Raw genomic sequence first — 13,183 nt, 5'->3', positions numbered from 1 at the left:
AGATGTCATCCCCGTGGTGGAAAAATGCTTCTATCTATCAGATATATCCCGCCAGTTTCAAAGATACAAATGGCGACGGAATCGGCGACTTGCCAGGTATTCTGAGCAAGTTGGACTATATCAAGACGCTAGGCGTTGATGCAATCTGGATATGTCCGATGTATGACAGTCCTCAATACGACATGGGCTACGACATTGCAAACTATGAGGATGTCTATGCACCTTACGGAACAGTCTCAGATGTCGAAGCTATCATCGCAGCATGCCACGAGCGTGGTCTTCGTATACTGTTCGATCTAGTAATCAACCATACCTCCTATCTACATGCTTGGTTTAAAGAATCACGCTCTTCCAAAGCCAGCTCCAAGCGAGACTGGTACATCTGGCAACCAGCAAAATATGACGCTGATGGAACCCGTCGTCCACCCAATAACTGGCGCAGCTTTTTTGGCGGCAGCACCTGGGAGTTCGACGACGAAACACAAGAGTATTATCTCCATCTGTTTGCGGTTGAACAACCTGATCTCAACTGGGAGAATCCAGAAACGCGAAAGGCAATCTACGATTCAGCAGTTACATTCTGGTTGGAAAAGGGAATTGACGGATTTCGCGTTGACACAGTCAACATGTATTCGAAAAGGTCATTTGCGGATGCCCCGATTCTTGACGAGCGACTCGAATGGCAGCCGGCACATTCCCTGTTCTGCAACGGCCCCCGAATCCATGAATTTCTGCGCGAATTGGGTCAGATATTGGATAAATACGACGCAATGACCGTCGGCGAGCTACCTCACACTCCACAAATCACCGAGGTACTTAGCTACGTCTCAGCCCAGGAGAAACAGCTCAGCATGATCTTTCAATTCAATGTGGTTGAAACCGGAACTGGTGATCCCACATTTAACACAACACCACGCAACTGGACCCTCCCAGACTTTCGCAAGAGAATTTCACAAACTCAGGAACTCGTTCCTACTGATGGCTGGAGTACATCATTTCTTGAAAACCACGACCAAGCTCGATCGATATCGCGTTTTGGGAATGAGGAAACGCCAGAATACTGGGCACTCAGTGCGAAGATGCTCGCTATCCTTGTCACAACACTCTCCGGAACGGTTTACATCTACCAAGGACAGGAAATTGGGATGGTAAATATCCCACTCGAGTGGGATATTGAAGAGTACAAGGATGTTAATAGTATAAACTACTACAAGTTCATCAAAAACTCGACAAACAATAACCCGACCGCCGTGAAAAAGGCAAAAGAAGCGCTGGCCCATCTGGCTAGAGACCATTCGCGCATTCCGATGCAGTGGGATGGTACAGCGAATGCCGGGTTCACCACGGAGTCTGCAAAGCCCTGGATGCGCGTGCATGATAACTATCCCACTCTTAATGTCGAGAAGCAACGGAATGATTCGAAGTCCGTCTTGGCCTTTTGGCAGGAAGCGCTCCGGGTGAGAAAGTCTTTGCCAAAGGTATTTGCACATGGTGTTTTCAGTGACACTGATCCATGCAATGATAGTCTCTTCATTTTTGAGAAGACTGGTGATGGCCAGAAACTCCTTGTTTTGCTCAATTTCACTACCGAAGCAAAGCCCATTGATATCTGGGAGCGTCTTGGGGATGCACCACGCAAGGCCATAATCAAGAACTATGAAGATGAGCCGCTAGATTCCTTGAGACCGTTGGAAGGACGAGTTTATCTCTTGGATAATTAGGAATTTGAGATAGAGACAAGCTTCCCAAGGTTGGAATGCCGTCGGAAATTGATTGATAGATCGGGACAAATATGGACTAAATGGAACATTGAAGTCGCAAGTAGGCAAAGACCAGATTTAGAGTAGTAACTCAATTTCTTTGATCTCAGGATACTTCAGACGGATTTGTTCGAATTTCTGTGTAAGAACCGCCGGTCGCAACGCCTGAAAGCCCGCAAAAGAGAAGACGAAATTTTTCAAAAAGAGAATATCATGAATACGCTGAATAGTCTCGTTCCCCGGCGCACAGTGTAAATGCAGCACAACATCGGTGATGGTATTCGCGATTTCGAAAAGCTTTTCAAGGATTCCAGATCCGTGGATTGCGACAATATCCCGCGGTATGGCTCTTAAAAACTGGCGTAATTGATTCGATAAGCGCAGCGGGAAGGACAGCGAGAGAAGCGATGAGCCCGGTGAGCTTGCCGATGACAATAGGGTATTTGATAACGCAATTTGCCACGTAAGCGTACGTAGCCAATGCCTTGTAATGATGAGGTCTGCTTGTAGTATCTCCGGTAGTCGAGAAACTTCACGATGCCAATCGGTGTCCTCTAACTGTTGCTGTTTCTTTTCGATCCAGTCGACCGTGACACCTGATCTGTCACCCATTAAAAAATGCAGGAATTCCTGATCCACGAGACAGAAGTTCATGATATTATGGTTGAAACCATCCTCGACATGCTCCGGTAGGGAAGGATCGTGCACGGGTAGCCTTGACAAGGGGGTAAGGCAGGTTGGGCGTTGGTACGTGAGCGCTGTAAACCGCTCGTGCATAAAACACTCCCAATACGCCCGCTGCCATCTCGGCGCCGATTCATCGTCTAAGTCAGCTTGTAGCATGTAAAGTAATGATATAGCTTCACGTAAGTACAGGAAGCCCAAGTCGAGCCGTCGGAGACCAATGCTGCACATTTGCGTGAAGAGACTGGTCATCAGATCTGTGATCCCAGGCTTGGAATCTAAATGGAATGGCCGGCGGTGCTCCAATGAGCGTGTCAATAGTATTGAAATCTGGTCACGCTTCGTAGACTCCTGCTGTAAAGGGTCACTTCGACCAAGATTCAGAGTCACAGCGGCGAAGATATAGGCAAAAGAGGCTGCGTCACGGCAATCGTTCATATGCAAGATCATATCTCGGGCTTCGGCTTCCGTCACAACAGGGCTCAAGGGGTAAACGTATTCGATGTAGCTGGGCAAGAAGTCTAAGAAGAATGCCGGATTTGGATGTGATTGAATTGAAGAGGGGACCGATCCTGATGAGCTCCATGTCCGGCATTCAGCGATTACACTGCCTCGTCGTCGCTCCTTTCGCGCACGCTGCACTGGGTGAGGGGCATAGGTACATCTGAGACCGATATGGGTGCATTGCTGGCATTTCTTCTGGCCATTGCAGCGAATTTTGCGCCGTTTGCAAGGATCACAGGCCCTGGAAGCTCGCTGTTGTGTCATGTCAATCGGGAGTGTAAATATCATGGAGGGAAATGCGGAGAGAACCTTACGAAATCGGGGTTGAATGGGGCAAAGGAGTGGGGGTCGCGGGAAGCAACAAAGAGAACTGGGTACAGACCGGGTCATTCTAAAACTCGAAGAACTATATTTTACTTCAAGGTCATTTTATTATGACAGCTTGGATTGCAGATCTGGCATTCCTTAGAAGAACATAATTTGTGGATTGATGATTCTCAAAGGTTCTTTCTTATCACTCACAGGGTCCCCTTGAAGCTGTTACCAAGGTACTTGGACGAGCACAATAAAATGATCGAAACAAAAAAAAGATTTGACATGAGTTTAATTTTACTCTAGTTTTTTTCTAAATTGCTGCTAAAATGAATCCGAATGATGAGGCTCTCGCTGGGGATGCGACCCATTTAACCGATCCCAAGATCCAATCTCGACTGCGCAAGGTGTAAGACAAATCTGCCATGCAATGACTACCCCTCATAAAAATTGGTAGTAGCTAGTCAGATTACTTTGCTAATGCTTCGCAGTGCCGATTTCCAAGTCCTACCACTGCTCTTGGTCGCTTTCGCTAGCTACCAGCTAGATCGAACCAACATTTCGAGTGCACTAACTGGCGGATTCGCTTCGGCAATTTCAGTCGATCAAAATACTGTCAATATCGGAAATCAGCTTATGTTCCTGGGTGTGATTGTTTTAGAAATCCCCTCAAATGTCATATTACATCGGGTAAGCTAGGCCACTTGTCTCAATTCTTGCGGTCGACCTCCCAGGACGATTCTCCTTACAAACTTGAACAAACAGATCGGTCCTCGCTACTGGATCGGGGCTCAAGTTCTAATATTCGGATTCATCGCCGCACTACAAATATTTATTCGCAATCGCACTGGTTTCCTGGTCACGCGGTCTATCCTTGGTCTTGCGGAAGCTGGATTTATCCCCGGTGCTATGTTTACGTTATCTCAATGGTATACCAGAGAGGAAATCACGCGACGGATCGCGATCTTCTTCTTCGGCATGTTTGGAGGCACGGCTGTGGGACCGCTCCTGGGCGCTGGTCTGCTCAGATTGGATGGGATGGGGAATCTTTCTGGATGGCAGTGGATATTTTTGGGTAAGATGGATTGATCATTCACTGTATGATTTCAAAGCTTTCGTATGTTCTGACTATCTATTTATACCAGTGGAGGGAATTTGGACGATCACGGTTTCATTTACGCTGCTATTATTTCTCCCCGAGAGAGGTAACTACGAACAGCCCTTCGAGCCCGAAAAGGCGCCAGAGGGAATCGATTGCGCACCGAAAAATCTATCCCGATCGAAGATTCCACTCAAAGTCATCCTCGAAACTCTGACAAACGTTAGTAAATGGCCGCACTTTCTGGCAACAGCGTGCGTTTTCGCGACCTGGAGTCCATTGACTACTTACACACCGAGCATAATAATGTCACTTGGCTTTTCACGAGTGCAGTCGAACGCTTTGACGGCGATTGGAAATATGATGACTTTACCAGTCGTCTTTTTCTTCGCGTGGCTCAGTGACAAAACTTGCAGACGGGGAATGACAGTGATGATCGCAATTATGGTATATCTGATAGCACTTATTTGTTTAAGAATTATACAGCCACATGTCGATTTCTGGAGCAAATTCGGTCTTTGGACAACTGTGAATTCTCTCGCAGTCGGTTATCATCCTATCCATAATGCCTGGATACAAATGAATAGCAGAAGTCCGGAGGAGAGAAGTATTGGAGTGGCGTAAGTACAGCTCCTCGCTTAAGACTCGCTCACGGCTAACCTTGGAACACCAGTATGTGTATGTTTGATTCTTTCTTCGAGCCAACAGAATGATACTAATGAATTAGTCGTCATGTGCGCAACTGCCGGATTAATGGCAGGTACACAAATCTTCCGACAAGAGGATTCTGGAGAATTATATCCCAATGGGCTTTTAATAATGATTGGGCTAGTCCTTATGGGGCTCATTCTAACCGCCCTGCAGGAAGTCATATATTACGTGCAGAACCACCGGGCCGAAAAAGAGGGCGGGCCTACACTGGCAGAGCTTAATATTCTCTGAAAACCACACCGGTGATGAAGTCCACTATTATGACCTGATAGAAAATAGTTTTCCGAAGACTTTCAACAATCGTGATGAAATAATGCGCTCCATCAGGAATAAATCCTCAGTCAATCTTCAAATCTGAAACGTGGGGTCGTAACCTCGTATACCCCTCGTATACTCCCGGCTAACGAGCGCCGATCAATGTAACCCCTGGCCACGGTACCTGTAGATAGCCTCGAATGGAAAAATAGCAAAACGCAACGTGGCACAGGAATGATGTAGATCTGAATCGTCAAAGAGGCGATTGGGTTTGCGTATAAATACTAGTACCTACAGTAGGCAAGTGGTTGACATCGCACACGCAAACTTCTTCAACACAACACCTATTTCCACAATGCGGATCGCAACTTCAACGCTTCTTGCCCCTCTCTTCCTGTGCCTCACACTGGCAGACACAACTCAAGCTACCAGCTCCAACGACCTTACCGTGGAAGTAGGCCACCATGTCATTTTCTCATATCCAGGCCTCGAGCCCCCGACTCATCTCTTCGACCTAATCAAACAAGGGAAAGTCGGAGGCATAATTCTATTCGGAGAAAACGTCGACAGCAACCTCAGCAACGTAATCGAAAATTTCCAAAACGCGTACCAACAAAGTCCCACCTATGCGGGGTTTCCATTGCTCATCACAACAGACCAAGAGGGAGGTCAAATCCGCCGACTCCCCGGCGGTCCCGAACAGAGCGCGAAACAAGTAGGACAGTCCACCGATCCGAAAGGGGCAGCGACAAAAGCCGGCCAGGACGCAGCAGTTACTCTGAAGGAGTATAAAATGAACGCAAATCTAGCGCCTGTCCTTGATGTTTATCGAGAAGCGGATGATTTCACAGACCAGTATGGTCGCTCCTTTAGCAATTCCTCCGCCGTGGTGAGCGAGTGTGGTTTGGCATTTATCACCGCACAACAGAAAGCAGGTGTACTCGCTACAGCAAAGCATTTCCCTGGTTTGGGAGCTGCATTGAAAGATTCGAATACCGATGAAGAACCTGTTACTATCGACTTGACGCTTCGCCAGCTTCATACCGTCGATCTGGTACCTTACAAAGACGCCATTGCTGCTGGATTGGACATGGTCATGACATCGTGGGCTATTTATCCGGCGCTCGACGATAAATATCCTTCTGGGTTGAGCAAGAAGTGGGTACAGGGGGAATTGCGAGGTCGGTTGGGATTTGAGGGCGTTACGATTACTGATGCGATCGAGGCTGGGGCGCTTAAGTCGTTTGGGGATGATGCGACTCGGGGACTTTTGGCTGCGCAGGCTGGGATGGATATTCTTTTAGCTTCTGGGAGGAATGTGAGTCAAGGTGAAGCTATTGTGAATGGATTGGTTGCTGCGTTGCAGAATGGGAATCTGTCCAAGGACTTGTTTTCGGAGGCTACTGATCGGATTTTGGGTATGAGGAAGAGAATTCAGGGTTAGGGGGGGTTGTGTATCTCCGTATTCTTCGTGTGCAAGCATAATCAAGCGTATACCTTGGTAGAATCGTGACCCACTGTGTTCGTATCTGACAGTTTCGGAATAATCGTACTCCCTACTGCTGTATGATTAACTATCCATCGGCTCGAGGCAGTTCGCGTAATGGCCAACGGATCTTTCAACAAACTTTTCATGTCTTGAACTTTGTCTCGGCAACCTTCCTACCCGAACGTGGATCAAGCTGATTAATATTTGGGGGCCAAGTAAATTTTGTCGGAATATTCCTCGATGGCATCTCGTTTAGGGTGATATTGTTTGCCTCCGGTGCGGGTTGGAGCCAGTCTGGTGTATAGATCGGGCATTTCCAGTGCCCCTCGGCGGAGACAAAAAATTTGCCAGATGTTTAGTGTGTTCGGCAATGAGTGCTAGTGTGTTTATAGCGGGTAGTTGAGAGGCGAGAACGCTCTTCTGGAGTCGCTAGAGTGAGTACCTTGGACGTTAGAAGCGGGTACTTTTGTTCGGAGTAGCCATTCATATAGAACAGATTGAAAAGCGAGTGGGTGTTGAATGGGTAGTTGGTTTAGTTGCCTTCGTTTATTTTTTTTTCATATGAATTCCAAGTGATAATTTGGCGTTTTAGCAATAACCTTGGAATGATAATAATAGGAGTGGTAGTAACTAGTAGTTGGTTGGTTGACTGGAATTTGAGGCTGCCAGTGGTGGACCCGCCGTTTTCGGAGTCAGCAGAGTAGCAGCAGTGTAGTTTATAGGCAGCTATATATGCCCAGGTGTCAACCAAATGGTAACTAATGGTATTCTTTAATATACTAGTATAATCAAATAATATGTAGTTATAGTATTCTATTTAGAATACTATGAATAATAAAAACTATACTATAACCCCTAGTAACTATACTATGCTATGCTCTGCTATGCTAGTATACTATGCTAGTGTTGTTACACGCCACCGGATTAAGCTCCACTCCGCTGCTCCGCCCGGACTGACGCTATCTTCTCGCAATCCCCGATTGCACTTTTTATCCCCCTCCTTCTCTTCCTTCAATTACCTTACTGCCACTGGTACAGCCGCTCTCATTTTATCTTCGCGACAACTTCTCCCCTGTGGCCCTGCGCGACTCAGCGCCCCTGCCATATCGCGACAGCTCCGAGTCTAACGCCATCATGGGTCTCTCCAAGACTCACAGGATTGTCATCCTGCTGGTGATCGACTCGGCCTTCTTCCTCCTAGAATTGAGCACTGGTGAGTATCTCTTGCATCCTCTCATATCACCTATCTCGCCTTCGATCTCCTCTAACTGACCACGTCTGCAGGTTATGCCGTCCACTCCCTTGCTCTCGTCGCCGATTCATTTCATATGGTACACCAACACCCTTCGTCGCACCAGCTCTCTCTCCCTCTCACCAGCTCCCTAACACTTCCATTCTAGCTCAACGATGTCATCTCCCTCTGCGTCGGTCTCTGGGCGGTTCGCGTCGCCAACAACGAGACAAACTCCAAGATGTACACTTATGGCGTAAGTCGGCCCACATCAACATACCCGGAAAAATAAAACGTCGTCTAATGATTGATATTTCCCTTCGATTAGTGGCAACGCGCCGAAACTCTCGGTGCCCTTGTGAATGGTGTCTTCTTGGTTGCACTGTGCATGTCGATCTTCCTGGAGGCCATTCAACGATTGGTCGAGCCGCAAGAGGTGCAGAATCCTAAGTTGGTCTGCATCGTCGGATGCTTGGGCCTCCTCTCCAATATGATAGGCCTTGTGCTCTTCCACGACCACTCTCACGGACACGGCGGCCATGGCCACTCCCATGGCCATTCTCATGATGAGGAGGACGTCGAACACGGCCACGAGCATGACCATGTTCACGACCACGATCATGAACATCAAAGTGACCCCATCGTCGCCGATCCACGAGGAAGCGTTGCGGAGATCATGCCCGAGAACCTCGTCAGTGCCCGTGGTCCTGGCAGTCTCTCCCAGACCAGTTCCCCCGCCATCGAGCCCGCTTCTCCTAGCTCCCGCAAGCGTCGCCTGGAATCTCAGACTCGTGGCTCGCGCCGTTACAGCACTTCGACCGGACGTGGCATCGGTAACGTGGAGGATATCTACGTTCACCCGGCGACTATGCGACAGGATATCATTGCTGCTAGTCGCGGCACTTTCGATCACGAGCAGTCCTCGGATTCCGACAGCCGCGATGACGAAACCCCCACCGAGCGATCCGGCCTGCTGAACAATCGCGACCGCGCCTCCAACTACACTGATGAGCAAGATGGTCCCTTCAAGGTTCCCCTCGCACCATCGAAGAGGATGTTCACAAAGACCACAACCACGCCCAACCCAAGCCGAAGAACAAGAAGGGCGGCCACAGTCACGACCTCAACATGCGCGGTGTTTTCCTCCACGTCATGGGCGATGCCCTTGGCAACATTGGTGTGATCGCCTCTGCCCTCATCATCTGGCTCACTGACTACGAATGGCGATTCTACGTCGACCCCGGCATTTCCCTCCTTATCACCGTGATCATTCTGATTTCCGCCATCCCCCTCTGCAAGGCCGCCTCGCGTATTCTCCTGCAAGCCGTGCCGCAGGGCATGAGTATCGACCATATCAAGGAGGACATTGAAGGTCTTCCTGGTGTCATTGGCTCGCACCATCTCCACGTCTGGCAGCTGAGCGATACTAAGATTGTCGCATCCATTCACATCCAGGTGGACACCCAAATCAAGGGCGAAGGCTCGGAGCGCTATATGCGTCTTGCCCGCCAGATCCGTCGCTGCTTGCATGCATATGGCATCCACTCCTCCACCATCCAGCCCGAGTTCGCCCCAGATAGCGATGTCGACGAGATCCAGAACGGCACTCTGCCTTCTGCCTCCTCTCGTGCGGTGAATACAGATGCCAACCACTCCAGCAGTGCTGGCAGTCTTCGTGACGGCGATCCTCAGGCTTGTTTGCTGGCATGCGATGATAATTGTGGCCGTGGTGGCCAATGCTGTCCCAAAAAGTCCCCTTAATCTTTGATTCCATTCAATTCGATTTGATTTGACGTGAACCATCTCCCGGCCATTCATTATTTCGGCCTCGTTTGTTATTTTCCTTTTTTCCTCTTTTCAGTCTAGGTCGGTTTGCCAAACTCCTAACAAACCTTCATAACCTCATCAACCCTTTTCAATCTACGCCTCCGTTGTTCATATCCTATATCCTCGAATCGAACCCTGTATTTTTCCCCCCCACACACACACACCCACGCACGCCCGCATTCTCTCTTTGTCTTATCATCATTCCTCATACTTCCATATCACCCGGGAACCACACGAATGACTCCCATTCGGCGGAATGGACCACCCGATAGAACCGCTCGCATGACATTGGATTTGGATTTGGGTCTTTTTCGGCCTCTAGTCTTAGTCGGATATTCGACTATCATACATGTACTAGTACTTTACCTATCATTAATTCACCCGGAAATCCGCCTCCATTTTTGACACTGCGCCCTGCTGATGTGCATCGGATACCCCGTACTATACTGTATACACTGCCCTAGATAGGATAGAGGATCGGCCCCACCAGTCCAGTCCAGTCCACGTCAAGTCTAAGTAGTATGCGGTCTGGAATACTCCCTGTGTTATTAAAATAAAACTGTCAACCTGAATTCTCATATACAATTGTCAAATATATCAATTGTATCAATTGTATAGATTGTCTCAGCTATTTCCGTCGCAACCACGTGACCGCCGATCGCCCCTGGCCAGCCTGGTCTGCCCTACAAGCAGCCAAGGTGGTTACTCTTGTTATCATCCCCTCCCATCCCTGTTCAACTTGCCTTGGGGAATTTCTCTACTCCCCCACTTCAATTATCCTTCCCTTTTCTTCTTCTTTTTCCTTTTCTTAAGACTATGCAGCGTCACTCCTTTCGCTGATTTATTATCCCCCGTCCTTTCGGGGCCCGAGCCAACGACAAAGCCTTGCCAAGCCCCCGGCCGACAATGAGCTACGCCTATCCTCGAAGCACCGGTGCTTCGTCCCTTCCTTCATATAAAAGTCCTTCTCCGCAATCGCCGACCTTCATAGACCAAGCCTGGGGCCGGCTTCCAGGCGCAAAACAATGGGTGGAGGATGGGGTGGCCGCAATCGGGTCTAGAAGATCGCGCGAGCGTGGTGATGTCCAGAGCTCCGCGACCAGGATCTTCAGGCGGATTTTCACAGTCGCCAATGCTGTGATATTGGTCTGGGTATGGACGCTGTGGTGGGGAGAGCGTACGGTCTTTCAGGAGCATATTGATGCGTGTATTTGGGATAATTGGGAGCATTGGGTAGGTCATGCAGAGCTTCGGAGCCATACATACTATCACCTCTACAGTCTCCGGCACTCCTCAGCACTAAGTTGCCAAGTTGATTCAATTTGCTTATTTTTTTTTCTTCACCAATAGCCTCAACATGCCACCCCGCATCATATCGCTTTTGTCGCCGATCCACAGCTCGTTGACCCCCACACCTACCCCGGTCGTCCGTGGCCGCTCTCGACCCTCACCGTCAAATATACTGATCAATATATGCGCCGCTCCTTTGCATCCATACAAGAAAAGTTGGTACCTGATTCGGTCCTTTTTTTGGGAGATCTGTTTGATGGTGGTAGAGAATGGGCTACAAGGACGACGACGAGCCCCGAAGATCGCTACAAAAAGATCGACGATACCTTTTGGAGGAAGGAATACCGGCGATTCGTGAAGATCTTCATTGACCCCTGGCTGAAGCAAGATATTGCCCCGGTTGATGGCCGAGGTCGCAAAATGATCGCCAGCCTACCAGGAAATCACGATTTGGGTTTTGGCAATGGAGTTCTTGAACCCGTGCGTGATCGCTTTCAAAGCTACTTCGGCGACAGCAATCGGGTCGATGTGATTGGAAACCATACCTTTGTCTCAATCGATACTGTATCACTCAGCGCAATGGATCAACCGGACCCATTAACGGGCAGTTCAACGCCCAACCCAACCGACGACCCCAACTTCCGCCCGATCTGGAAAGACGCAGATGAATTTCTGGATAAAATGCCTACCAACAAGGCTAGGGCGGAGATGGAAGAGCTCATGATGCTACAGAATAAGACGGACACTCTCAACGTCAAGTTTGACCATCATGTTGTTGACGCTACCGAAAGCTCTATTTTCCACAAGCCCAACCCCAAATCAAAGGGATTTCCTACCATTCTTCTCACCCACGTGCCGCTATATCGCCAACCGGCTACACCCTGCGGTCCCCTCCGCGAACGTCACCCCCCATCCGCTCCAAACCTCGAACAAGACGAACCAAACTCGTTAAGTATCTCAGGCGGCTATCAATACCAAAACGTATTGACGCCCAAGATCTCAACCGAAGTCGTCTCAAAGGCAGGACCAAATGTTGTCCAAGTATACTCCGGCGACGACCACGACTATTGCGAAATCATCCACCGCGAATTCAACGGCTCCCCAAACGAAATCACGGTGAAAAGTCTATCCTGGGCAATGGGCGTCCGAAGACCCGGCTTCGTCTTAACAAGTCTCTGGAACCCAATTGACCCCATAACCGGCGAATCCACGCAAAACGCCGCGCCCCTCACAATCCAAAACCACCTCTGCATTCTCCCCGACCAACTCGGTATATTCATCCACTACCTCTGCGTCCTGCTCGTCAGCATCCTCATTCTTTCCCTCAATTCCTTCTATCATGTCAAATTTTCCCCAGAGGACCCCTTCGCCTCAGCCTCCATCCTCCCTCTCTCTGAACGTCCGCGACACCAGTACCAAACATCCGGTACGTCCAGTTCCACATTATCCTCCCAAGGCCTCGCCAGCCGCAATGGCATCCGCTACGCAGGTGGTGGTGCTGGTGCTGGTGCCCCCGGTGCGAAAAATCCACCAGGCGCTTATCGCGCTCTAGATCGCGAAGACATGAAAGATAAACCCATGTTCCGCCCCGCTCAGGCTAAGGGCCTTCGTCAAACGGCTGTTGTTGTAGGTCGGGATTTACTCCAGTCCATTAAATATGTTGCGGCTCTTGTGTTGGGAATGTATTTCTTTTTGATCTGGCGCTGGTAGTCAGGGATTGGTAAGGTTGTGGAGGTTTGGTGGTTTGGTTTGGTTTACTTGACTTGGTTTTTTTCAAGTTGTTTTGTGTGCGGTTTAGCGGGTATGTGCATAGAAATACATAATAGACACGGCTTTTCTTTGCTCTGATGTGATTGAATTAAATTCTTATTGTTGTCATGGACTCTGTAATCCATGGTAGTAGTAGATAGTTACTCCGTGTCCCGAGTCGGCATCATGATAGTCCTAACTCACTTACTCGGCAAGGCCTCAAGAGTAGAGTAGTAAGAAGTGCAAAGTATTAAAGGTATGCTTAATGTCAG

General features: G+C 49.0%; 6 protein-coding genes across 6 annotated transcripts; 5 read left to right on the top strand and 1 right to left on the bottom strand.

Annotated features, from left to right (window-relative positions):
• Positions 1-2: 2 nt before the first annotated feature.
• On the top strand, positions 3-1,721 carry N7509_004253 (alpha-glucosidase; the record flags this gene model as incomplete). Its single annotated transcript, XM_056628890.1, has 1 exon — positions 3-1,721. The coding sequence occupies one exon, from the start codon at positions 3-5 to the stop codon at positions 1,719-1,721; it is 1,719 nt and encodes a 572-aa protein (XP_056491624.1).
• A 117-nt stretch (positions 1,722-1,838) lies between these two features.
• Positions 1,839-3,212, bottom strand: N7509_004252 (Zn(II)2Cys6 transcription factor; the record flags this gene model as incomplete). The annotated part of the gene is made up of 1 exon (XM_056628889.1): positions 1,839-3,212. One exon carries the CDS (start codon positions 3,210-3,212, stop codon positions 1,839-1,841), a length of 1,374 nt encoding a protein of 457 aa, XP_056491623.1.
• A 377-nt stretch (positions 3,213-3,589) lies between these two features.
• Positions 3,590-5,301, top strand: N7509_004251 (uncharacterized protein; the record flags this gene model as incomplete). Its single annotated transcript, XM_056628888.1, has 8 exons — positions 3,590-3,669; positions 3,752-3,950; positions 4,026-4,335; positions 4,406-4,585; positions 4,904-4,979; positions 5,033-5,037; positions 5,087-5,119; positions 5,192-5,301. 8 exons carry the CDS (start codon positions 3,590-3,592, stop codon positions 5,299-5,301), a joined length of 993 nt encoding a protein of 330 aa, XP_056491622.1.
• A 379-nt stretch (positions 5,302-5,680) lies between these two features.
• Positions 5,681-6,769, top strand: N7509_004250 (putative glycosyl hydrolase; the record flags this gene model as incomplete). Its single annotated transcript, XM_056628887.1, has 1 exon — positions 5,681-6,769. One exon carries the CDS (start codon positions 5,681-5,683, stop codon positions 6,767-6,769), a length of 1,089 nt encoding a protein of 362 aa, XP_056491621.1.
• A 1,083-nt stretch (positions 6,770-7,852) lies between these two features.
• On the top strand, positions 7,853-9,806 carry N7509_004249 (cation diffusion facilitator family transporter; the record flags this gene model as incomplete). The annotated part of the gene is given in 5 exon segments (XM_056628886.1): positions 7,853-8,027; positions 8,099-8,145; positions 8,215-8,301; positions 8,374-9,064; positions 9,076-9,806. Coding segments are annotated over 5 exon segments (1,731 nt in total), but the record flags the coding sequence as incomplete, so codon positions are not given.
• A 972-nt stretch (positions 9,807-10,778) lies between these two features.
• N7509_004248 (putative manganese ion homeostasis (Fr)) lies at positions 10,779-12,872 on the top strand (the record flags this gene model as incomplete). The annotated part of the gene is made up of 2 exons (XM_056628885.1): positions 10,779-11,105; positions 11,223-12,872. The coding sequence occupies 2 exons, from the start codon at positions 10,779-10,781 to the stop codon at positions 12,870-12,872; spliced, it is 1,977 nt and encodes a 658-aa protein (XP_056491619.1).
• Positions 12,873-13,183: the final 311 nt, after the last annotated feature.

Source organism: Penicillium cosmopolitanum (genome assembly GCF_028827165.1).
Source record: "Penicillium cosmopolitanum strain IBT 29677 chromosome Unknown utg000005l:1.0-4006212.0:1.0-4009387.0, whole genome shotgun sequence".
Classification (NCBI taxonomy): Eukaryota; Fungi; Ascomycota; class Eurotiomycetes; order Eurotiales; family Aspergillaceae; genus Penicillium; species Penicillium cosmopolitanum.
Note: the sequence above shows the minus strand (reverse complement) of the source record. Positions and strands in the feature narration are given on the sequence as shown.